Source organism: Camarhynchus parvulus, chromosome 19 (genome assembly GCF_901933205.1).
Source record: "Camarhynchus parvulus chromosome 19, STF_HiC, whole genome shotgun sequence".
Taxonomy (NCBI): Eukaryota; Metazoa; Chordata; class Aves; order Passeriformes; family Thraupidae; genus Camarhynchus; species Camarhynchus parvulus.
The window spans coordinates 5038705-5062529 of NC_044589.1; the positions used below are offsets into that span (position 1 = coordinate 5038705).

At 61.8% G+C, this 23825-nt stretch overlaps 4 protein-coding genes across 6 annotated transcripts in view; all 4 read right to left on the reverse strand.

The window, feature by feature from the left end:
• Positions 1-9: 9 nt before the first annotated feature.
• On the reverse strand, positions 10-9947 carry LOC115911564 (ras GTPase-activating protein 4-like). Its single transcript, XM_030962630.1, has 20 exons — positions 9822-9947; positions 5710-5766; positions 5207-5320; positions 4858-4919; positions 4619-4748; positions 4268-4349; positions 3979-4110; positions 3808-3899; positions 3364-3487; positions 3116-3269; positions 2532-2596; positions 2224-2336; positions 1967-2153; positions 1640-1777; positions 1240-1554; positions 1018-1155; positions 799-934; positions 611-731; positions 470-528; positions 10-143 (listed from the first exon to the last, which is right to left on the reverse strand). The coding sequence occupies exons 1-20, from the start codon at positions 9884-9886 to the stop codon at positions 22-24; spliced, it is 2406 nt and encodes an 801-aa protein (XP_030818490.1). The 5' UTR covers positions 9887-9947; the 3' UTR covers positions 10-21.
• Positions 9948-11019: 1072 nt separating this feature from the next.
• Positions 11020-14222, reverse strand: LOC115911646 (uroplakin-3b-like protein 1). Of its 2 annotated transcripts, XM_030962782.1 has the most exons (7): positions 13958-14222; positions 13255-13398; positions 12936-13167; positions 12785-12861; positions 12427-12556; positions 12182-12320; positions 11020-11139 (listed from the first exon to the last, which is right to left on the reverse strand). In XM_030962782.1, exons 1-6 carry the CDS (start codon positions 14094-14096, stop codon positions 12218-12220), a joined length of 825 nt encoding a protein of 274 aa, XP_030818642.1. In that variant the 5' UTR covers positions 14097-14222; the 3' UTR covers positions 11020-11139; positions 12182-12217. The 2 variants fall into 2 exon arrangements, with proteins under 2 accessions (XP_030818642.1, XP_030818641.1); XM_030962781.1 differs by lacking the exon at positions 11020-11139 and having other exon boundaries at positions 12039-12320; positions 13958-14221.
• Positions 14223-14386: 164 nt separating this feature from the next.
• UPK3B (uroplakin 3B) lies at positions 14387-16123 on the reverse strand. Its single transcript, XM_030962842.1, has 6 exons — positions 16008-16123; positions 15643-15792; positions 15345-15564; positions 15177-15253; positions 14895-15015; positions 14387-14681 (listed from the first exon to the last, which is right to left on the reverse strand). The coding sequence occupies exons 1-6, from the start codon at positions 16060-16062 to the stop codon at positions 14417-14419; spliced, it is 888 nt and encodes a 295-aa protein (XP_030818702.1). The 5' UTR covers positions 16063-16123; the 3' UTR covers positions 14387-14416.
• Positions 16124-18857: 2734 nt separating this feature from the next.
• Positions 18858-23825, reverse strand: part of DTX2 (deltex E3 ubiquitin ligase 2) — a 34976-nt gene continuing 30008 nt past the window's right edge. Inside the window, exons 6-10 of one of the 2 annotated variants that reach the window (XM_030962824.1) lie at positions 21350-21420; positions 20556-20714; positions 20314-20475; positions 19612-19701; positions 18858-19491 (exon numbers count right to left, since the gene is read on the reverse strand). In XM_030962824.1, the coding sequence (XP_030818684.1) occupies positions 19267-19491; positions 19612-19701; positions 20314-20475; positions 20556-20714; positions 21350-21420 (707 nt within the window). In that variant the 3' untranslated portion in view covers positions 18858-19266. The remainder of the gene's footprint in view (positions 19492-19611; positions 19702-20313; positions 20476-20555; positions 20715-21349; positions 21421-23825) is intronic. The other variant, XM_030962825.1, reaches the window with a different exon arrangement.

A 23825-nucleotide genomic window follows, 5' to 3' on the forward strand; every position in this document is an offset into this window, starting at 1 on the left:
CGCGCTCCCTCAGCCGGGCCCTCACGTCTGCAGCCGCAGCAGCGCCGGGGCCGGGGCCCGCGGGGGCTGCGCCCGCCCGTGGCAGCGCTCCAGCTCCGCCAGCGCCGCCAGCAAACGGCTCAGCCCCTCGGGCAGGGCAGCGTCTGGGGACACGGAGCGACAGTGACAGCCCACAGCTCCCCTGGAGTCACCCCAACCACCACAGCCCCTGGGGTCACCCCAACCACCACAGCGCCCCTGGAGTCACCTCAAACCACCACAGCGCCCCTGGGGTCACCCCCGCCACCACAGTCCCTGGGGTCACCACAGCCCCTAGGGCCACCTCGAACCACCACAGCCCCTGGGGTCACCACAGCCCCTAGGGCCACCTCGAACCACCACAGCCCCTGGGGTCCCTCCTGCCACCACAGCCCCCTGTGACCCCTGGGGACAGCTCCCATCCCCACAGGACCCCCAAACCCGCACCCACCTTCACCCCGGGCTCCGTTCTGGGCGTGCTCCGGCTCCAGCAGCTCCCAGTACTTGTCCCTGCGGAGAGGAGAGGGCCGGGCCCGTGGCAGGAGGGGAAGGGGCTGCCGGGGCCGTGCGGGGCTCCCGGGGCAGGGCTCACCTGAGCGTGTCCCGGAGGCCCTGCAGGTGCTGGAAGAGGCGCTGAGCCTCCACCGCGGGCTCCAGCGGGTCACTCCAGTCCTGCAGGGTGACGCCGTGCCGGGTCCGGTCGCATCCCAGCCCTGCGGGACAGCAGTGTCACCGCACGTGGGGACACCCCAGCACCCCCGCGGGGCCACCTCCCTGTACCTGTCCTGTCGCGCTGGTGGCAGCAGCTCCACTTGTCCCCGCGGAACACGCCGGGGTGGTAGGAGCGGAGCACCCGGGGGTTGTTGCCGCACACCTTGCGCAGGGCTGACAGCCACTGGTTCAGCTCGTTGACACACTGCGGGGTTGGGGACACTCAGAGGGACCCCGGGCAGTGCCACCGCCCGGGCTGTGCCACCGCTCGGGCTGTCCCCGCCGCACCTTGCACTGCAGGTATGCCGTCTCCTGCTGCCCGCCCGTGGCCAGGTAGACCACCTGCATGACGTGCGAGCTGCCGAAGCTCTTCTCCTCCACCTTCTCGGCCGCCAGGATGTCGCCCAAGGCGATGGCACCGATACGCTGATGGAGGGGACACACACATAGGGGACACAGGGGGTCAGCGCCATCCCGCTGCCGCCCCCCGGCCCCCCAGCACGCCCGTACCTCCGCTCCGAGGCTCTTGCCGAAGCTCAGGGACTCCCCGGTGAGGCAGAAATGGAGCTTCTTGCCGGCGGCAGCAGCGAGCAGCGGCCCTTTGCCCCGTGTCTTGTGCACAAGGAGCAGCCCCTCCTTCAGCACGGCCGGCGGGGGCCGCCCCTCACCTTCCTCCTCGCCCTGCTCCTGCTCCGTGCCCACCAGGCGGGTGATGAAGTCCCTCATGCGGGCGGTGCCCTGCTGCAGGGCGGGCAGCAGCGGCGACAGCCACGTCTCCTTGGCGCGCCCGGCCGCCGGCTCCATGTTCCCCACCAGCTGGATGGCCTGGGGACCCCGAGAATGGCAGCGTCAGCCCCGGGACACCCGGCTGGCCCCAAGGACACCCCAAAGCCCAGCCCCGGTGCCGCACCTTGGCCAGCAGCAGCAGCGTGCGGCTGGTCCGCGCGTCCGCGTGTGTGGCCCGCAGCTGGAACAGCTTGGGGGTCATCACGGCCGGCGAGAAGAAGCGCAGGCACAGGAAGCTGGTGACAGCCACAAATTTGGCGTGCTGTGACCACCGAGGGGGTGGGGAACACACGTGAGGGTCTCTCCCAACGTGGCACAACCCCACAAACAGCGGGGCTGCTGCTTGCCCAAGAGGGGACCCCGCTGAGCACAGCTGGGAAGGCTCCCAGAGAGCGCTGTCCCCTGGGGATGTCCCTGTTTGACCCCGCTCCATCCCCCGCCCCATCCCGACCTGGTGCTGCGGGAAGCGCTCCCCGACGCGCTGGAAGAGCTGGCGGAACGCGGCGCGGATCAGGGGCGGACACGCCGGGGCCGACCTGACGATGGCGTCCAGGAGCTCGCCCAGGTAGGACTGGAGGTGCTGTCGGCCCTGCTCGATCACCTCGCCCTCCGTCTGCACCCGGTGCAGCCCCGAGCACCTGCGGGCACCGCCGCTGTCACCCCCAGCGCTGGGGCCAGCCCTGCCCTGCCACCCCACGAGCCCCTTACCCGACGTCCTTGATCTCCACCTTGCCGGGGTCCAGCTCCACGTATTTCCTCTCCTCGAACACGCGGGTGATGGTGGGGCCCAGGACAAAGTGCAGGTATGGCATCCCTGTCACCTGCCGAGGGACCACACAGGGACAGGGATGGGCTGCAGATTTGGCACCCGACACCCCCAGGGTCACCCAGTGGGTTTTGTCCAGCATCCCACTCCCAGGGGAAGGCACAAGCACAGCAGCCCTCCCAGTTCTTCCCCTGGGAACAGCCCAGGGCCAGGATGACCTGGGAAAAGGAGGTTTTGGCTGGTTTGGCACCTTGAGGAAGGACTCCATGGACTTCGAGGCCAGAGAGTTGCTCCGGAACAGAGAGTTGGGCTCACCTGCAAAACAGGAGAGGGGCCATGGCCTGGGGGATGGCCACAGGTCATCCCTGGGCAGCTGCATGTAGCATCCCATGAACTCTCGCTCTTTGGTCAATCCCCAAGCCCTCAGCCCTGGAAACATTAACTGCTTAACATAGAGTTAGCCCTCTCAAAGGGAAAAACAGACTCCCATGGACTTGGTGTCACACCTTCCTCTGGTTTCTCCTTTCCCTGTCACTGGCTTGGCACCCCATGGGGCCAGCACCCACAGCTGCAGTCATGGGGGTCATTCCCAGAGGCTGTGCCTTGCCCCCCTGGCCATTTCCATGGGGGTCATGGGGATTTCCTAACCTCAGCCCACCTGCTCCCCCACCAACCTCAGCCCATGAACTGCTGGGACGAGCCCAACAGATTCCACAGTGTGATGGCTGAGCCTCAACCATCACTCCCAAAAAATCCCCACAAAAGGCCCTGGAGGTTTTACAGCCCCGGGAGATGATAATGATCCTCCAGGTCCACTCCCCATTCCAGCCTTACAGGGCTTGGCCAGCTCCAGCTCAAAGAGCAGGTCCAGGAACTCCTTGACCAGCCCCTGGCCCAGGAAGAGTTTGACCAAGTTGATGGCGACCTCCTGCCGGCACTCGGCCGTGGTGGTTTCATCCAGGAGGGTGACCAGGTGCACTTGGCCATCCTGGAGGGAAGAGGCACCATAATGTGGCAGCCCAAGGCAGGCACAGAGCTGGGAAATGTGGGTGCTCCAGCAGGGCTGGGCATGCACCCCTCACCTGGCGCCCCGACTTCACCTCCTGGCACAGGAGCTGCACCAGGGGCTGGTAGCAGTGGGAGGGAAGAACCGTCTCATCCCGAAGCTTCACCTGCAGCTGCAGCGAGCCCAGGCTGCCCCGGCGCCTGCAGGAGCACAGGGTGGGTGGGTGGGTGGGGGGATGGATGGATGGATGGATGGATGGATGGATGGATGGATGGATGGATGGATGGATGGATGGATGGATGGATGGAGGGATGGATGGATGGATGGATGGATGGATGGATGGATGGATGGATGGATGGATGGATGGATGGATGGATGGATACTTCACCCAGCAGGAGGTGGCCTGAGGCCAGGCTACCCCTCCAAAGCGATAACACTTCCAGGAAAACTCCCCTCCCTAATGCCCCTGAGGGCACTGGGACCACCCCAGCACACCCCAACACCCTGTGCCAAAACTCACCCATCCTCTGTTGGCTTGGACTTGTCTGGCCACAGCCTGAACCACCCCTCCTCCTGCCCGGCCGCCTCCAGCCCTTGCACGCTGAACACCACCTGGGAGGGGAAGGCAGGAGAGGGCTGGGTGTGCAGCTGGGCAGGATCCTTGGCAGCACTGGAAGGGTTTGGGGCTCACCTTGCCCAGGAAGTCGTTCCTGCCAACGAGGTCCCAGTCCCACACCTCCACACAGAGCTTCTCCCCGGCGGGCTCGGCCAGCTCGAACTCAAAGGTCTCGTTCCAGCGAGGGTAACAGGATTTCTTGACCACCTGCAAAGGCAACAGCTTTGTCCCTCTTTCTGAGTGGGTCTATCTCTCAGGGACACCAGGCTGGGGATGCTGGGGGACAGGGGTGGCTCTGGGTTTCCCCATGGATGGATTCCCCCTGCAGCCCTGGCAGGCTGGGCATGGGTGCAGCCGCACTCACGGTGCTCTCCTGTGTCTTCCCATTGTAGCGCAGGCGGACAAAGGGGTCAGAGGCACCATTCCGGTCCTTCCTGGCCAAATCCCTGCCAAGAAGAGGGGGAATTTACCAGCAACCTCCCAAAATACCTACAGGCACCCGTGGCACCCCCTCCCCTCTCAGAGAATCTCTAGATATATGTCCCAAAGACCTGCAGATGACGTAGACCCTGCCCCAGCACCCCAGCACTTGCTGGGTGATGAGGAGGGTTCTCTGCACCCAAAGGTCTGGATACACCAGGGAAACTGAGTCATGGAGCAGCCCCCATGTCCCAGCTGCGCACACAGCCCCTGTCACCCTCGTGTCCCCTCTCACCTGGCCTCCAGCACGGAGCAGCGCAGCCGCCGGCTGCCCTGGCTGCCCAGCACCTCCACCCGCAGGTGGATCTCCCCCTGCACCTCCTCATCAGGGTCCACCTCGCTGAGGCTCATCCAGCCGCTGTACCCTGTGGGAAAAGGGGGAATCCCCATGAAGGTGTCATTGGGGAGCCCGTCAGGACCCGCTTGTCCAAGGGGTGGGTCCCTCCTGGGACCCCCCAGCCACCTTTCCCCTACCCTTGGGGTGCTCTGCCAGCATGTCCCGGGTGATGCAGACCTTCCCAATGATGTCATCACGGCTGGAAAACAAAAGTGGGAAGCAGGACATGGCATGGGATTGGTGCCCAGGTAGGACAGCCCCCACTTTGGGGGGACAGGGGCCACCTTGGTGTGTCTGTCCCCATGGAGCACACCAGCCACCCTCTGCTGCCAGCTGGACAATATCCTTGGGAGATAACTTCACCCATCTGTGTCTCAAAGGCCACGGCAGCATGCACAGGTGTGGATTCTCTGGTGTCAGCACCAGGCTGAGCATGCAGGGAGCCAAAGCCACCAACAGAGTCCCCAGCCCCAGCCCCCAGCACACCTGAGGGCATCCTCGTCCATGACGTAGATGGAGATGCTGTGGAAGCCAGGCTGGAGCTGCACCTCATATTCCTCCCCCCAGAACGGGGACAGCGTCTTCCACACCGTGGCAGTCCTGTGGGGCAGGTGGCACTGGTGACACGGGGGACAGGGCTCCCTCTCAGGGGCACTCCCAGCCCTGGGACCTTCCCCCATGGCTGGGGGAAGCACCCAGAGTTTGGAACCCTCAGCTGGGGCAGGGATGAGTCTCTGTCCCTGTCCTTGTCTTGTCTTGTGACACAGGGGTGGGGTAGAGGGGAGGGGGCCATGAGCTGTTGACACTGCTGTGTCTGCAGGAGCACCTCAGCCCAAAGCAGGGAATAATAATGAATGATAAATAACAATAAATAATGATCTTAACAATAATCATAACAATAATGTGCCTGCAGCAGATGGAGACACCTGCCAGGAGCGAGGTTTGGGGCTCAGCAGTTTTAGGGACAGCCAGGGAGCTGGGCCACCCACCTGATGATGGCCTCATCGTCGATCTTCACGATGCAGTAGGGGTCACTGCTCCCCGTGCTGGAAGGACAAGGGACAGCCCTGTCAGTGCCACCAGCCACAGCCTGGCCACCATCCAGCCCACAGGACTCTCCTGGCCATGGGTGACCAAAGCCCCCAGCCCTGACAGCCCCCACAGAACCTTGCAGAGACCAAGCCCTGAGGGTGAGGCTGGGGAGCAGAGGCTGCCAGAGGCTTCCACGGGGGCACTTGGTCACAGCTGCCAGCACAGGGTGACCCTGGCCTGGCCTCCAGACTGGGGACACTCCTCCCTGACCGTGTCCGGCCGCTGTGTCCTGCTGGTGCCAGAAGTGGCTTTTCCTCTTCCACGCAGGAAGGCAAGGAGCAAACAAACCCCACCCTTTCCCCAAAACAGCTTCAGGCACCTGCAGCCCAATGTCACACACCAGGAGTGAGGCCACAGCAGCCTCCTCCAGCCCCAGGGTGTCCCCAGACCCCCAGCACTCCCACAGGCATGGGGACAGCCCTAGGGACACCCCCAGGGATGCAGAGGGTGTGGAGGGCAGCCATCACCATGCTTTGACCATGCTTCCTCCCTGGGGACAACCTGAGTCACCCTTGCCAAAAAATAATCAGTTTTACAGCTTGTTGCCCTGGTTCATCAGAAACAGAGTCAGGGGTGAGGGCTCCAGCCAGGGACAGAGGAGCCAGGAGCTGGGGGGTGGCCAAGGTCATGGAAAGGTCATGGCTCCCATCCCACGGGCACAGAGCAGCTTGGAGCATGGAGAACTCATCAACACCAACCCCAGAGGCACCTTCAGGCAGTGTCCTGGGGAAAGGGAGGGTGCACCCATGGGGGGACCCCAGACACTGAGTGATTTCCACATCCCAAATCTAGAGAGGCTGAGAGGCAGCTGCTGGGCAGATTGAAAGGGTTTTGGGGGCTACTGAAAGAATTTGGGTGAATCCAGAGGGGTTTTGGAGGGACTGAAGGAGTTGGAGTGGACTGAAAGGGTTTTGGGAGATTCAGAAAGGGTTGGAGGGGAAAGAAATGGTTTTGAGGGGGATTGAAAGGGTTCTTGGGGGGGAAATCAAAGGATGTGGGAGAGGACTGAAAGGGTTTGGGGGGGGACTGAAAGGGGTTTTGGGGGATTCCAAAGGGGTTGGAGGGAACTGAAAGGCTTTGTGGGGCTTCCTGCCCTGCTAACACTGCAGCAGGGATTTCTCTGGGCCGTGCATCCCGGGTACCAGGACAACATCCCCGCTCCCAGGCGCTTCCACCCCTGCGGCCCCGCGGGGCTGGAATGCAGCAGGTTGCCAAGAGCCGCTCCCGCTCCATGCCAGCCCTGCCGAGAGGGTTTTTAAAGAGAGGGTTTCTAAGGAGAGCCGCGGGTGAAGTGCCATCCAGCGGAGCCCCTCGCTGACATTTCCTGCCTTGTGCAAACCACGGGCGCCGCCGGGAGCGGGCAGGCGGAAAGGGAGCAGCTGCTGCCCGCTCCAGCTGCGCCCGGCAACCCGCGGTGACAGCGGTGACAGCGGCAAACCCTTGTCCCCAGCGAGGGGACAGCCAGAGAGCCGGGAAGCCACCCGGGCACGGCGTGTTCCAGGCATCCAAACACAGGATGGGCTGCGGGAGGTGCCTGGATGAGGAGAAATCCCCGCTCCAGAGGCTCCGCCCGCGCAGCATCCCTGTCCCGGGATGTCACCGAGGGATTGGCGGCGCGGTGGGTGCGGGGCTGGCTGGGGCACCCGCGCTGCGTGCGGGGAAGGAGCTGGAAAGGGGAAGGGCTTTGGAAAGAGGAAATGTGCCCAGGCAGGACTGGGGGAAGGGGGAAGGAACCCGCAGCCACCCCTCCGGCAGCAGAGCCGCGGAGGGATGGAATTAAAAATTAACTGGTGGAGGCAGCAGCGCTGGTCTGCCCTGGGGGGTGGTGAGAATAAGTAAATAAAGATTGAAATTAAAAATGGAACTAAAAAGGAAAGAAAAAAATAGAATGATAAATTGAAGGAAAATAGAATTTAAAAAAATAAAAGAAAAATAGAAATAAAAAAATCAAATGAAATTAAAGTAGAATAAAAAATAAATTAAAACAAAAGAAAAAGAAAAGAAAAATTGAATAAAAAATAATGAAAAAGAAAAGAAAAAGAAAATTAAAAAAATAAAAGAAAAAATAAAAGAAAAATAATAGAATAAAAGAACAAAATAAAATAATAAAATAAAACAAGGAATAATAAGTGAAGAAATTAATAATAAGTGGGGGAAAAAGGAAAAAGGGCAAAAATGAAATAAAAAGAATTTTTAAAATAATTAAATAAAAAGTTAAAAAGTGAAAATACTGAAATAAAAATAGACCAGATTAGGATAAAAATGAAGATAAAAAATTACTGGCGTTATTTGTTATCCTAACATTCAAATAATCCAATAAAGGAAATAAATAATAAAACAGAAATTCAAATAAAAGAAATTAAAATAATAATAATAATATTATAAAATAATAATAAACAAAAATCAATACCAAATAAAGCAAATTTAAAAATTAAAAGCCATTGAAAAAAATCAGGCAGACCCTTTCCCTTGCTTTCCTGGGATAAAGACGAGGGGAACATTTGCCAGCCCCAGCTGGGGGAGCTCCCGTCACTCCCTGAGCCAAATCCTGGGGATCTGGGGGTTCCCCCCGGGGATTTGGGGGTGCTCCATCACCCCTGGCTGCTGCCAGCGGTGTCTGAGCTGGGGACACCCCGCGGAGGGAACTCCCCGAGGAAAGCAGCGATCCCAAGGGCGGTGCCAGGGCAGGGAACCGGATCCGCCGGGGCAGCGGGGAGGGGGCCGGGGCAGCCACGGCCAAGGTCGCGCTCGGGTTTCCCTCCCCGCTGTCCCAGCCCAGCGCCACGTCCCAAAGGCACCGGTCCGGAAAGCTCCGCTCCAGGCGCTCCCAAAACGCAGAACCTCCCAAAACCCAGAGCCCGCCCGTGCTGGGTCAAGCTCCGGCGGGGACTTGTGCCAAGGGATTTAAAAATCAGGCCCTGACACACGGGATTTAAAAAAAGAAGAAGAAAAAAAAAAAGTCATGTTTCTTTCCTTGTTTATCCTCTTTTTCCATGACGGCTGCAGGGATTTTTGCTGGTTTTCCGGCTGCCGAGCGCTCCTCAGCAGCTTCCCGCTGCCTTGGTGGCGGCTGGGGCCATCCCGGTGCTGTCCCCCCATAAGGATCAGAGCGATGAGGACAGAGAGCACCGGGAATTTCTGGGAGGGAAATCCCGAGCCAAGGGCTGCCCCCGGGCCTCAGCCAGGTGGGATGGAGCCGGGGATGGGACACAGCACTGCCCTGCTCCTTTGGGCACGGCTGTACTGGGTCCTGCTGAGCTCCGGGGGTCCCTGCGAGGGTCCCTCCGTGGTGGGGACAGCCCTGCCCCGTGGCACCCCCGGGGGAGCCCCCAAAGTGGAAGCGCTGCTTGGGGTACCCAAAACACGGCTGGGGGCATCCCACAGCACGGGGGGAAACCTCAACCCCATCCCGGGGGGTGTCCCCAAATCACAGCCCTGCTGAGGGAGCCCCCAAAGTGCCAAGAACTGCTGGGGGTACACCAAAATGTCCTGAAGGGAACCCCCAAAGCCGCACTAGGGAAACCCCCAAAGCAAGGAAACAGCAAAGCCATCCTGGAGGAACCCCCAAAGCGAGGGGGATTCCACAGCCGCCCTATGGGGAACCTCCAAATGCAGATGCACTGCTGGAGGGGTACCCCAAATCTACCCTGAAGGGAACCCCCAAGGTAAACACACTGCTGGGGGGGACCCTAAAATCACCCTGGGGGGAATCCTCAATGCAGGGCAACTCCAAAGCCACCCCGGAGGGAACACCCCAAGGGGTGACACCCCAAAAGGGGATCCTAAACCCACCTGGGGCTGAGCCCCTAAACCTCATGCATGGCTGGGGGCCCCCCAAACCATTCTGGGCAAGCCCCCAAAGCAGAGAGGAGGCTCTAAGGCCACCCTGATGGTGGTGTCCCCATCAGGGACCTGTTGGGGGGACACCCCGCAGCCCCCCTGGGAAAGCGGCGACTCCCTGAGGATGCCCCCGCCCCGAAGCTCTCCCGGCCGCCGCGGGGGCACTCACATGTCCTTGGCGGGCAGGTTCCTGCCCTCCACGATGCGGATGGAGAGGGCGCTGCGCCGGGCCATGGCGGGCGGGCAGCGGAGCCCAGCCGAGCCGAGCGGAGCCAAACGGCGCCGAGCGCGGCCTCGAACCCGCGGCCCCGAGCACAGCGCCCATGTGCGGGCCGGCGCCGGCGGCAGCCAATCAGCGCGCGGGGGCGGGAAAAGGGTCGTGGCCTGGAGCGCATCCGCGGTGCCCATTGGGTGATGCTATCGGCTGTCTGCCAGGGGGCGTGGCCTGAGCGGGTGGGCGGGGCCGGGCTCCCCGCGCTGCCGGGGTCCCGCGGGCTGTCCCCGCTGTGCCCCTGCTCTGTCCCCTCGGTCCCCGCTGTGCCCCCGCTCTGTCCCCTCGGTCCCCGCTCTGTCCCCTCGGTCCCCTCTGTGTCCCCTCGGTTCCCTCAGCCCCCGGCACCGCCCGCGGTTCCAGGGCAGTTCAGCCCCAGCCTGCCCAGCCCAGCGCCCGCCTGGGTTGGACCGAACCCCTCCGCCCCCACGAACCTGGGGGGTGCAGCGCTGCTCTGCGCCCCAAACCTCCAGCGTTTTATTGATTTTTAACCTATTTTGTTTGTTTTTCAAGTATTGCTCCTCCCGGCTGCAGCACGCCCCAGGACAGGTGGCATTTCTGGGTGCTTGGTGCCCTAAATACCAGCGGAGGGTCAGGGAACCCCCCCATGGCCAGACCCACCCGGGCTCGGGGACTCGGCCGGCACCCACACCTGGGGCTCAGGGCTGTGCTGGCCGAGAGGGTCCTTGGCATTTTCACCGCGGGGACACTGTGGGGACGCTGCGGGGACACGCTGGGAACACGCTGTGAACACACCGCTCTGTTCCTGCAGCGCTGCCCCTCTGCCTCCCCCGCACACGGGGACAGCAAGGCGACAAGGTGCCATCCCCGCCTCCACCCCACGAGCCTCCCCGTGCGCCAGCCCCAGCCCCACAGGCGGTCGGGGCCACATGTGCCACCTCCAGCGACACACGGGTGGCAGGTGACACAGACCCCCCACAGCCCTTTGCAGGTGAAGCATTGTTTTATTTACGGGGTGCAGGGCGGAGAGGACCCGCGATTGCCGGATGAAACCATCGCTCCGCTGCTCCCACGCTGCTCCCGGCAGGAGTTAATCGCTGGATTTGCTCGATTTCCCTTGGCCGGGCTCCACGGAGGCGGCTCGGGCAGCGGGGGGGGCAGGATGCTGACACCATCCCGGGTGGCACAAGGACAGCCCGGGAGGGCGCTGTGACCGGCCGGGGGTGCCAGGGTGATGCTGCCCTTGGCGTGGCGCCTGCGGGGACAAACGGGGCTGGTAATGTTTGTGTGTGATGTGCACAGGAGTATTCACACACACCTGCCCCGGTGTGTGATGTGTATGATGTATTCACACACACCTGCCCCGGTGTGTGACGTGTATGATGTATTCACACACACCTGCCCCGGCTCCACCCACACCGGGATGGTCTCCAGCACCAGCGGGGTCTCATCCTGCCCGGGCTGCAGGATCAGGGCACCCCCAGCCCTGAGATCAGCACCAGAGACCCAAACCCCGCTGGAGGATCAGCCCTGATGGATCCGGTCCCTTCCAGCCCTGGATCAGGATCAGCTTCCCCTCCCCGCCCCAGCCCGCCCCTCACCGCTGCAGGATCAGCCCCACATCCCCCGGATCGGGCTCAGGGACACCCCCGGTGCAGGATCAGCCCCACATCCCCCGGATCGGGCTCAGGGACACCCCCGGTGCAGGATCAGACACCCGGGGTGCCGGTTCCCTTGTGGGCTCTCCTGGCTCTCAGAGGAGCCCGAGCTGCACCCGGGTGCGTTGGGTCATTTCGGGGTGTGGGAGCCCCTCCCCTGGGCTCGGTCAGGGGGCATCATTGTGGGATAAAAGGAGAAACACCCCCACAGCCACCACCCCCTCCCGGGGCATTTCCGTGCCCCTCACCCCAGCACCAGGGCTGGGGTCGGGCTCCCCTCGCTGCCGGGCACCCGGGGGACTGTCCCCCATCCGAAGGTGGCCCCGATGGCCCAGCTGGGTGTGACAGCGTCCCTCACTGCAGAGCATCCCGGCCGCGCCCTGCTCTGTGCAGGAACTGCCTCCCCCCAGCGCTGGGGCTCACAGTGGGGCACGGGGGGCCCTGGGGCTTTCCGGGGGGCGTCGGGGGGTCACAAACAGGCGGCACAGGCCGGGCACAAGCATGGGAAAAGCCTTTAATGTCCCGCTCCGGGTGGCGGCTCCGGCCGCGTCCCCAGGGGCGGTGGGCGGGGTCAGTGCGGGGAGGGAGCGCTGCGGGCCGGGGTCAGTGCGGGGAGGGAGCGCTGCGGGTGACATTTACCCGGCACCGGGGACACGCGGGAGGGGCGGCGGGGGCTCAGAGCCGGGCGGCCGCCTGGTCATAGACGTGGTGGGTGTTGTAGCGCCGCACCGTCACCGACTCCGGCTTGCTGAAGGTGCTGCTGCCGCACGAGTCCGAGCTGGGGAGGGAAGGCGGGGTGCGGGGTGAGGGTGGGGACCGAGGGATGGCGGTGTCACCCTCTGACGGTGTCACCCTGCCCAGCGCGCCCAGGGGGTGGCACTCACCCGCAGAAGACGAGCATGGCCACCAGCGCGGCCAGGAGGATGGCGAGGAGGATGGAGAGGATGGTGGTGATGGCGATCATGCCGGCGCTGTGCCCGCTGCTCGCCGTGGGGATGCTGTTGGGTGATTTGGCTGGGGAGAGAGCAGGAGACGGAGCAGGATGGAGGGATGGAGGGACACACAGCCCAGAGAGGCTCAGGGGTCCGGCGGGGTGACGGTGTGTGCCCACCCCACGTGCCATCACACGGTGCCCTGCCTCAGTTTCCCCTCACGCCAAACCGCTGTTGCTCAGCATTCAGCCCCCCGGGAGCGCCCCACACGCCCAGGACTGCCCCATATCCCGGCTGTGGGCTCCAGTACCTGTCCTCAGCGTGATTGGCATCGACCAGCCTGTCTCAGCCACGGGCACAGAGCCCTCCAGGGCGAGGAACTTCACCCTGAGATGGGAAGGGAGGTTGGCCACGGTGCCGTGGGGCTGCCCGGAGCGGGGCAGGTCCCAGGGCAGGCTCACCGGTAGGGCCCGGGCCCGGGCAGGGGGCCATTGCACGTGGGTCTCGACGCATCCTTGGCACAGCTCGTCTCGCTGCCCACCCGCAGCACCGTGATGTCCCCGGCGGGCTTGGGGCAGGGGTAGCTGTCCAGGGTGGCGTTCAGGGTCATGTAGGCACTGACGGGGTTAGGGAAGCTCTGGAATGCGGTCTCGGGAGTCCCCGGCCCCACGCTGTCGTTGAAGGCGGATGCATCTGCAGGGATGGGGGTGGTGGTGAGGAGGACTTGGTGGGGGTACAGGGACCCCCGCACGTCCCCTGCCCCGAGCTGCTCCCACCTACCCTTGTCCAGGGTCACCACCAGCCAGATGACGGCGTTGCCGAAGTCTTTGAAGGTGCAGCGGGGCTGGTCCAGCACGAAGGTGGAGGCGGTTGTCACCCCCTCCAGCCGCTCCTGGGTCAGGGCTGGCCTGGGCTCCACTTTGACTGCGGGGAGAAGCCGAGGGGGAGCCGTGGAGGGCGTGGATCCTCCTCTGCAGCCCGGGCACGGAGGCTCCGACCGGGGGGCCGGGGCTCGGGATGGGGACAGGAACAGGGGCAGGGACAGGAGCCCTGGGATCTCGGCAGCGGGGCCCCCGCTCCCCTCCCACCCCCAGCGTGGGCTCAGACATGTGTTGCATTAAAAGAGGAAGCAAAACCACTCCGTGCTCCCAGCGTGCTCCCAGCCGCGGGGAACACCCGGAGGAGCAGGGTGGGTGACACCAGGGACACACGGGGTGGCACCCAGAACGGGGGGGGGCATCAGCTGCCCTACACCTCCAGGTTCAGGGGAGCCCTGGTGGCTTCCAGTGGGAGCCCACACTGTGCCAGTCAACCAACATCAGCCACACCAGGGACTGGAGCTGGCACCCAGAGCAGGAGCCAGAAAAGGGGGCACCCGCTGCCCCACACCGCCAGGCTCGGCGGGCCCTGGTGCCTGAGCCCGGGGGATCCCGCGGTGCCCAGGGCAGTCCCGAGCCCGGCCCGGCGGTGTTGCTGGACTCACCGATGCCGTGTGCGGCGGGCAGGAGCAGGAGCAGCAGCGGGAGCATGGTGCGGGCGCCGGGGTGCCGAGGGCAGGAGTGCGGGAGCTGCTGCGGCTCCGCGTCCCCAGGGAGCCGCCTGCGGTCACCATCCGCCCACATTCCTGCAGCGGCCGCAGCCCCGTGGCAAACAGGTTGGGCTCGTTTGCCCGGCAGCTTTTGTTGTGTTTGAGCGCCCGCCGGCGAGGCGTGCTGAGCACCGCTGCCTTTGGGACACGGGTGGGTGACAGGAGGGGATGTCCCCCACAGACCCCACCCGTGGCAGCAAATGTCCCCCACACCGACACCAAGTGCCACCCAGCCAGAGCCCCAAGTGGCTTTTGAGGTCCCCCAACTTGACAGTCCCACCCTGCGTGGCCAAAGACCAGGAGGAGACAGCTGCAGATGGAAAATCAGATTTTACTTGTCAGGACAGCTCATGTCTAGTTGAAGGTGTCCCCGCCTGTGGCAGGGGGGCTGGAACGAGGTGGTCCCTTCATGGTCCCGTCCAACCCAAACTGTTCCACGGTTCTCTGGCACGGGGCAGGGGGCTGGGGGGCAGAGGGGCCCAGCCCCGGGGGGCTGCACCTGCAGCCGGGGGGCGGGGGCTGGGGCCGGGCCGGGGGGATGTGGTGGGTCCGGTAGGATCTGCGGGTGAAGGCGCCGCTCCCCAAGCCCGGGTGGCACAGGGAGCCCCGCACCTTGGCACTGCGGGGACACAGAAACAGGGGCATCAAATGGGGACTGTGGGGCCCTGCGCCAGCCCCCCAAGGAGCCTTTTCTCCTGCGAACCGCCAATTTAGGAATAAAAAGGCTTTTTCAATGTTAAAAGATCTCCATTCCTTTGCTGACGGGGTTGCCGAGTTGGGGTGTTGTCCTGAGGCCCCTGCGGACACCCCCACCCCCCGTAGCCCCCCGTACCCCAGGGCTCCGAGCACGGCGGCGGCCAGCGCGGCCCCCAGGCTGGCCAGGATGGAGGCGATCACCACCAGGGCGCTGCCAGGGCGAGCGGGAGCAGCCTCGATGGTGCTCGGGCTGAGCGCTGGAAGCAGGCGGGGTGAGCGATGCGGGGTGGATGTGGGACCGGGGATCGCCTCTCCCCGCAGCTTTTGGGGTGATGGCACAGGGCTGACGCTGCTGCCACCGCCCCAGCCAGGGAGGTGCGGGGGACCCGCGGGGAGGGGGTGGCAGTGCCACCAGTACCTGTGCGCAGGAGGATGGGCTCGGACCAGCGCGTCTCCGCTTTGGGGCCGCGGCAGCCCATCAGCAGGAACTTCACCCTGCCGTGGGGACGGGGCTGATACCGAGGGGGGAACAAGCCCTGGGTCCAGGCGAGTCTCCCCAGCCGGGATTTGGGGTTTCTGGCCTTACCTGTAGGGTCCCGGGGAGGGCAGGGGCCCATTGCAGGGGTCCTGTCTGCCCTGGTCCCTGCACGCCGTGTCACCCCCGACCCGCAGCACGGCCGGGCTCGGGGCCGAGCAGGAATACGCGGCCGCCGCCGTCTCCAGGGTCATGTAGGAGCGGGCAGCGAGCAGCTGCTGGTACGGGGGCACCTCAGCCCGGCACTGCGGGTTTCTGAAGGCGGCTGAGGCTGCACGGCACAGGTGATGGCTGAGCGGCTGCGGGGAGGGTCCCCATGTCCCCTGCCGCAGGAGCAGCCAGTGCTCACCGTTGGCAAAGGCCACGGCCAGCCAAACGGCGTCGGAGGCATCGGCGTGGCCGTCGAAGACGCAGCGGGGCCTCTCCAGCGCGAAGGTGGTGGCGGTGACCTTGCCCAGCAGTGCCATGGGGGGCACTTGGGGCACGTAGGGCAGCCGGGCTGGCGGAGGGGGCGGTGAGCGAGGGGACCCCCCCGTTGTGCACTGCTCAAGTGCCTGACCCCGCATCCACCCCAGTGCTGGCACACGGGGCTGTCACCGTGCCAGCACTGGTGGGGACCCCCAGCCATGCCCAGCCCCATAACCCCTCCCTGGCACAAACCCCTCGCAGCCCCCCCAGGCCCCGGTCCCCTCAGCCCTGTCCCCAGGGAGTCACCCAGGTCGGCGGCTGCCGTCCCAGCCAGCGCCAGCAGCACCCACGGCAGCTCCATGGCGTCCTCCTGCTGCTGGATGTGCTGTCCTGCTCGGCTCTCCCCGTCCCACTGCCGAGGGGACGAGCTGTCCCCAGTGCCCCCGCACAGGGACCGCCTGTCCCGGAGCCAGACCCTCCCAGCCCCGCATTCCTGCACCGGCTCTGCCGGCCCGGCCAGACCCCGCGGGCAGAGGGGACAGCTGAGCGCCCCGAGTCACCCGTTGGTCCCAAACCCTCTGGGAACCGTCCTGCGGGACCCCTGAGGCACCTGCGGGGAGTCAGGGCACAGGACAGTCATGTGAAAGGGGAAACTGAGGCAGAGGAGGCACTGGGGCGATGTTCCAGGGTGGGTTGGCAGGACTCACGGTCTTTGTTGGCGCTATGGGGGCAGCCAGGCAAGTCACCCTGGACCCCCACTGGCCCCACCAACACCCAGCTCCCTGTGGATGCCGTGTGCCCACCGGGGCCCCGGAGCTGAGGGTGAGCCCGTGCCCGACTGGCTCGGGTGCAGCCAGCCCTGCCCCGCGGGCGGGGAAGCGCTGCGGAGCATCACACCCGAAATAACCCAAACCCAGCGTTCAGGTGAACGGTCCCACCCAGCAGCAGGGGCGCGGAAGCCTTTTCAGCTCTGGGCCCACCCCACGCTGACATTTCCCCATCTCTCGTAGCCCTTCCAAGCCCTTGGGACGGGGCAGGGAGCGGGAGCGCCCCGCGGCTCGGGAGCCCCTCAGCGCCGCTCCCTCTGCCGTGTTTGCCAAGGGGAGCGGCTGCCCGCTCACCCCTGCGTGGGAGGAGATTCCCCCCCTTCCCAAGGGGCCGGGACCGCGCCTTCAGATTAAGTGGAAATGGGGCATTCAAAGATTATTACATCGCGCAGCTGCGGAGGGGATAAACAGGCGCAGCTGCAGCCTCCGTGCCTCCTCCTTCTTATCCCCCCTTATCCCCCACACCTGCCCAGCAACGCTTCCCCCCGGGACCCCCCAAATTCCCCCAGAGCCCTCCCTGGTGCTGCCCGGCCGGCAAGGTGCCAGCAGCAAGGTGAGGGCAGGGGGGTGACGCAGGGGGGTGACGCAGGGGGACAGTGAGTCACAGTTTCAGCAGCTGCCGGTACCCAGCATAGCTGCGGGGTCACGGCTGGGCTAATAATAACCACCCTGTGGCAGATGAGCCATCCCTGCAGGGCTGGGACAGACACCCCCCTCTCCTCTCCTGGGGCTCCAGCTGGGGATGGGGGACACAAAGCTTTTGGTCAAATGTGCCTGGGAGCATCATAAACATTTATCTGGGGCTCTGTCCCCTCCTGGCCCTGAGAGGAACCGTGGTTATGGTTTCACCCCACTTTCCAAAGCATCTCCCTGAGCCTCCCACCATGCCTGAGCACCTGGCTCTGCTCCCTTCCACCCCTTGGATCCCCCTGCCACGGGGGCGAGGCCACCTTGGGCCCAGCACAGAGAGAACAAGGATTTTAGGAGATGTGTCCAAGTCCAGGGCAGTCAGGGATGAGCTGCTGAGCTGGGCTGGCTCAGCACAGCCCAGCGCCCCTGCCCTGGACCAGCCCAGATGCAGGGAGGCTCCAGCTGATTCACACCCAGCAGCAGCTGCTGGAGATGCCTTAGGCCAGGCTCAGCAGGAAATTCTTGCTTTGTACAGGGCTGAATGAACCCTGCTTCAATTTTTGCTTCAATTCACTACTTTGATTGCTGGCATAACATGATCCAGGGATACAAAGCTGAGGTTTGAACTCAAGACCTCTCCCTTTTGCAACCAGGGTGGGAGAGGAGCAGACAGAACCCATTTGTGTAGAGCTTAGCAACACAGACACGTCACTGCAGCTCCCCAGGAGTTGCCATTCCTGCAGCATGCCCAGATTTCCCTGATGTTTTAGGGGTTTCTCCTTAGAGCTGCAGGCACAAGATGGACACTGGGGAAAGCTCCACCCCTCAATGGCTCAGGAAAACCTTTAATCTTGATATTGGCATGACAGGAAGCAAAGTGTTCCTCATCTGGAGGAGGCCATGGTAGAGCTGCCACAAAGCCCAGCCCCATGCCAGATTTCCCAGCAAGGAGGTGAAGTGGCAGATGGCACCAGTGCCAAAGGGATGGATTGCAAGGATTTAATGTGCAGCTGGATTTGGTGGCTACAGGGAGGGGGAGAGCCAGAAACAGCTCTTCAAAAGATATCAGTGCCCAGGTGACAAGAAACAGCTCTTCAAAAGGCATCAGCTCCCATGTGACACACAGCCTGGGGACAATGCACAGCAAGGCCTCTGGGGCAATGTGCCATTTGCAAGGTGCCAGCAGCCAGAGCAGGGACAGGCTCCGAGCCAGAGCATCGCTGCTGGCACCTGGGCTGGCCACCTCTGCTGCTGGGAGGAAGGTGACTGTCACCAGCTGGTGGCACCAGCAGCCCTGCAGCAGCACAAAGCACAGCAGGTCCTCCCTGCACAGGCTTCACTGAATTGCTGCCATTTCACCTGAGAGAAGGGGAGAGAGGGACAGCTTCTGCCTCTCATCGTTGGGATGAGAGGATTGGGGCTGGCAGCTCACAGCCAAGAGCAGGGGGCTGCAACTTCCCACAGGGTGGACACTGATAGGTCACCTCTGCTGGCACCATGGCCACAGACCACCAAACTCCAGTGGCCAAAGCACTGACAGGCAGGAACCACAACCCCTGGGAGCAGTGTCCTGGTGTGTCCCCCCAGCAGAGCTGAGCCTTCCCTCCTGGCTGGATGAATGTCCATGGCTCCACGGAGCAGGCTGGTTCCCCAGAGAGCCACCCCAAGCCCCGAGGCAGCAGGAAGGCAGAGCAGGGTCTTGCTGTGAGAATGAAGAGTTTATTGGGACTGAGCAGAGATACACAGCAGGAGGGAGGCAAGTGGTGCCTCAGACAGGGAGCTGATGTGTCCCAAAAGGACCTTGCTTGACTTCCAAGGCACTCTCCTCTCCCATCCTGTCCCCAGGCATTACCAAAGGAAGGTCCTGCCTTCCCCAGGGGATCTGTCACCTCAGTCCCACCCCAGCTGCTCCTGGCTGCAGCCATCAATCCCACCCAGAGACACAAGCACAGCTTCTACAAAAATATCCTTCCCTCCCCCACACCCCCCCACCAAAAAAATGTGAAGAGCGGGCAGGGCTCCCACGGAACTGTTATTGCTCAGTGTGATGGGTGGTCAGACAGGGAGCTTAAGGCATCAGGAATAAGTGCACTAGTGGCCCCTGAGGCTCACTGGCCCAGGCAGTCCTCAGTGACACCCTGGGCAGCCAGCTCTGCCAGCACATTGTCCAGGTAGTTGGGGTCAGGGTAGCCATGGCCACTGAGGTTTGAGTCCATCTCAGTCTTGTGGTGGATCTCATTCCACACCACCGTGTTGCTCTCGCCCGTGGTGTTGGAGGTGCCCACTGTGAAAATCAGGCGTCGCTTCCAGGCCACCTTCAGGAGCTCCAGGACCTATGGGGGGAAGGAAAAACAGAGCTAGGAGCAGCAGCAAGGCAACTTGTGCCATGAATGCAGCTTGTCAGGAGCTTGACAGCTTGAGAAGGGTGATGTTAGCAGGGTGTGATGCCTCACCTTCCTGCCCTTCTCATTGTCTGGCAGGTAACAATAGCGAGGAAAGCCTCTGGCTGTGTATGGCATCCCAGGGTTGGGGTGCTCCGGGCCCTGCAAGAGATGAGACAGGTTTGTCATGGACATACCCATCCTCATATCAATTGGGCAATCCATCAGCAGCAGGATCTGACATAGGCCCATCCCAAACCAGCCCTTCCATGTAGAGGCAAGGTATTGTTGGTGAGTACAACGTGTCTGACTTGTTCTTATAGGATACAGAAGTTTTACAGATCCTCCAAAAGCATGCTGGGATACAAAGCCAGATCTAAAATCTACCTGAATTTTGGTGAGAGACAGCCCCAAATCACTGCTTTTTCCATGTGCTCTGGTAACACCTTAAAAAGACCACACAGCTCAAACCTTTGAATGTTCATTCCCACCACTGAAACCAAGATGAGCTGTGAAACCAGACCATGGGATGTTTCCCACCTTGTGATCATGGGCAGTCTCCTCCCTGCTTCAGGCAGACATCAGAGCAGCTGGGGCTGCTCAGGAAAAGATCTCTGATGGAGGAGACCCTCGTATGTTGAAGAACAGCCAGAGCAGCTGCTGGCTCCAGGCACCACAGGCTCCTCAGCAAAGGGCTGCCAGCAGGTGCTGCACTGGATCCCTTTTCGTGAGGCTCTCCCAGCTTGTGCTGTCTGCAGCAGGCTGGGCACTCACCTGGATGCCCCTGCTGATGTGATACACAATCCTGATTGTCCCACAGTCCTTGTGTCCTGGGAGGGACTGGGGGAAAGTGGAGATCTCCATCTTCCCTTTGGGCTGGGTACCGGTTTTCTCTCCGTAGATGGTTTTACAGGAGGGACACTGCAAACTGCCATCCTGCCAGGGGACAGAAGCCACATCAGAGCTCCAGAGCCACCTGCACACAGGGGCCTGGTGGGGATGGGCCAGCTCAGTACCTTGTTCCCGTTGGAGTACATGGCCAGCATGCAGAGCAGGTGGAAGGAGTGCTGGCAGTTCCTCAGGCGTCCCACAGCCTCTGGCCTGATGCTGCTGGAGGGGCACGAGTCGCTGTAGCCCGAGGGGGAGGAGAGCTTCTCCATGCAGATCATGCAGTCCTAGGGGAGAAACCACCACGTGCTGAGAGCACAGCCTGCTCCCGAGGACTGACACACCAAGGAGATGCTTCAGGAGGATTTGCCTTCAGCTTTAACTGACATTTAAGGACACAAAGACAGGTTTCCTTATCTGGCTGGTATTGCTCCGCTCCACTTCCTGCATTGTCCAGGAGGTGGAGAGCTGTCATCAGCCAGAGAGGAGAGTATGGTTACATCCTGCTTCTCAGCAAAGGAGCTCCAGTGGGGGAAAAAAGCTCCAGTGGCTCTCAGGGAAGACAGAGGGTTCACAAGCATTGACTCTGTGGTTCAAAAAATGGTTTGATCTCTAGTTTTGACCTCTCAGCACTGAGACCAAAACCAAACTCCTTCCTCCAAAGGAAATGGGGAGGCAGTGTCAGGATGAGCTGCCCAACCCACACTGTGCCTTCATCACAGTCCACTGATGAGGACAAGTCACCTGTTGTCACATGTGAATTTTGGGCAGTGCTGAGGATTCTCCACATCAACAGTGCCACAGCAAGCAGCACCATGTACCACACCAGATACCCAAGGAGGGATGGCCCTTGGGCACTGCTGTGGTTTCCTTGGCACCCCAGTGAAATGGGCAAGCTGGAGTTGCTTCACTGTCCTCTTACCTCATCAGCAGGAGCTCCCTTCAGCTCCTCCAGGTACTTCTTCACCACTGATTCTGGCTCTGTTGGTGTGGCTGCACAAGGAGAGATGAGAGAGACAAGTCAGACACTCTGTGCTGTGATGGGCACGTGTGGGGTGAGCTAGAGAGAAGGCAGACAAGCAGGTCACTGGCCAGGATGCCAAGGAGCAAGGTCAGGGTTAGAGGGGGAGAAGAGAACACTCCAACAGATCCCTAAAAGCCCAGCAAAGGCTTTGCTTTCAGCCATGGCTCCCTCTAGGGCTGGGAGTGCCACAGGTCTGTAGCTGGTGTGCTCCTGTTCTCCTCACACCCCCCAAGTGACACCAGGCACATCCCAGCTGGACTTTGTGCACACCAGAAAGCAGCTGGGATCAAACCTGGCAGCCTTGATGGGACAGAGGATCACACAGTCTGCGTTGTCAAGGGAGAAAAAAGGCATTTCCACACCACCCCAGCAAGGAAACCCAGCAACACTCTGAGCTTCAGGCCCAGCTCTGAACACAGCACAATGAGCTCCACATCCTCAACATGAAACAGTGGCCTTGGCCCTTCCACACACTCATACCTGGCAAGACACAGTGCAAGTCACCAGGTATAAAATACACCAGCTTTGAACATGAACCCTGTTTGCAGCATGAGACAGTACCTTTGCATCTTCCCAAATTCAATCCCTGGTCCCATCCACCCAGGCACAGACACCTGAGCAGCCCAGCAGCCCCAGCCTGGTCCCCGGAGGCACTGTGAGATGAAGCAGCAAACATCCCACAACAGCAAGAGCAAATCACCACTGAGTGCATCCACTGCCACCTCAGCTCCCAGCCCATCCTCCTGGAGCTGCCCAGCAAGGCTTGGCTTAAGGAGGGAGCATCCCTTGCCTCTGCAAGGCACTGGCCCTGGGGGAGAGGAGAGGAGCTCCTCACCAGGCATCAGGCCTGCCACAGAACCAGCCAGGCCCCTCCACCAGCCTGGGAAAGGAAACATTTGCACAAGTGATGTTACAGCTCAGCCTGGCAGGAGGCACAGAGAGATCAGACACTTGGCTTGGGAGAACCTCATCCCTCCTTCCTTCCTGAATCCACTTCTGGGGGCACCAGGAGAAAGCAGGGCTGTGCCAAACAGGCTGGCCAAGGTGTAGCTCTTCCTTCTCCAACCTCCATCCTGTCCAGGTGGATGCTTTAGCATGGAGAGAACTGCTGCTCCCAACTCCACACTCCCAGGAGGACACAGAGCATCATCCATGGAGCAGCCAGGGATCAGAGCTGCAGCTGTACCTGCACTACCCATCTTCAGCTCCCCCATCCACTCTGGGGCTCTCAGGGTAGATAGACAGAGGGTTCACAAGCATTGGTTCTGTGGTTCAAAAAGCTGCACATCAAGAGGCAGCCTCTGGAGCTGTTATTCCAGTCCAAAAGGCCAAGTGTGCCACAAGCAGGAAGGAAGGGGGGCTATTTTCTGCACAAACACTTTTCATGGAGAGACAAACATGAAGCACAAGGGAAGTGGTGTTGAACAGGCAAAGGCCTGGATGGCACAGATCCTCTACCAGGTGAAGTCCCTCATTCCCTAGAACCCCATGGAAGAGAGCAAGGCAGAGCACCAACATCCTTTAGCTGAGACTGAGGAACTGTGGGCTGGACTCTCCTAAATGAAAATACAGTCATTGAGATGAGTTATTTTCAGAAGGGGATTCCTGGCCATCCCAAAACCTGTGATTTCTGGCAGCAGTAGCAGGAGGAAGGGATGGCTGAGCACCCAGAGCAAGAAGAGGAGCCCAGGAGGTGAAGGGACATTCACTCCAAGTGCCAGTGCTGGGCAGGAGGGATTCCTGGCACCTCAGGCAGAGCAGAGCTGTGAGCACCAATCTCTGGAGATCCCAAGGCAGATAGGTGGCAACAGGATTAAGCATTAAGCCCAAAAACAACACAGAAGCAGGTGTTTTCCTCTTCAGGGTCCAAAATCCCCTGGAAAAGCATTTCCAAGAACTGTCCCAAGAGCAGGAAACAGGGAGGAGGAGCCTGGGCAAGCCTCAGGCTTCCACCTTTGAGGCCAAGGGTTCAGCAGTGCCAGGAGCTGCTTCAAGGCCTCATCACCGGATCTCACAGGGAACATGGCTCCTTGTCTTGTCTTTTCCAAAAGAAATTCCAGGAATTCTCTGCTGGGACCTTGCTTGCATGCAGAAGATCAAGAGGTAGGAATGAGTCTGAAGGGGATGTGATCAGTCTGAGCTGTCCCAGCTCACTGTACCTGACACCCTCAGCTGAGTGTTCTGGGATGTCTGTACTCCAGGCTGCAAACACAGGGTGGCACTTCCCACGTGTGGCACTTGGAATCAGCCTCTGGAGACCTTCATGGCCCTACAGGAGATGGAGGCTTCAGTTCCTTCTGTTTCACAGGTTTTAGGAAGAATGCAGTGAGCAGGACTAGCTACTATCCCCCCTGAGGCCATCCACTTCCATGAT

What these genes read in the sequence shown, in the direction of transcription:
- LOC115911646 (XM_030962782.1), bottom strand. Translation starts at nt 14,096, where the DNA reads ATGTGGGCGGATGGTGACCGCAGGCGGCTCCCTGGGGACGCGGAGCCG. An exon ending in GGTGGTGACCCTGGACAAGG is followed by an intron (nt 13,168 to 13,254) that starts GTAGGTGGGAGC and finishes CCATCCCTGCAG; the next exon opens with ATGCATCCGCCTTCAACGAC. An exon ending in GCCATGCTCGTCTTCTGCGG is followed by an intron (nt 12,321 to 12,426) that starts GTGAGTGCCACC and finishes TTCCCTCCCCAG; the next exon opens with CTCGGACTCGTGCGGCAGCA.
- LOC115911564 (XM_030962630.1), bottom strand. Translation starts at nt 9,886, where the DNA reads ATGGCCCGGCGCAGCGCCCTCTCCATCCGCATCGTGGAGGGCAGGAAC. An exon ending in GCTGGCAGAGCACCCCAAGG is followed by an intron (nt 4,749 to 4,857) that starts GTAGGGGAAAGG and finishes CTTTTCCCACAG; the next exon opens with GGTACAGCGGCTGGATGAGC. An exon ending in GGCCTCCGGGACACGCTCAG is followed by an intron (nt 529 to 610) that starts GTGAGCCCTGCC and finishes TCCTCTCCGCAG; the next exon opens with GGACAAGTACTGGGAGCTGC.
- UPK3B (XM_030962842.1), bottom strand. Translation starts at nt 16,062, where the DNA reads ATGGAGCTGCCGTGGGTGCTGCTGGCGCTGGCTGGGACGGCAGCCGCC. An exon ending in GACGGCAGCCGCCGACCTGG is followed by an intron (nt 15,793 to 16,007) that starts GTGACTCCCTGG and finishes CCCCTCCGCCAG; the next exon opens with CCCGGCTGCCCTACGTGCCC. An exon ending in CCCTCCCCGGGACCCTACAG is followed by an intron (nt 15,254 to 15,344) that starts GTAAGGCCAGAA and finishes TCCCCACGGCAG; the next exon opens with GGTGAAGTTCCTGCTGATGG.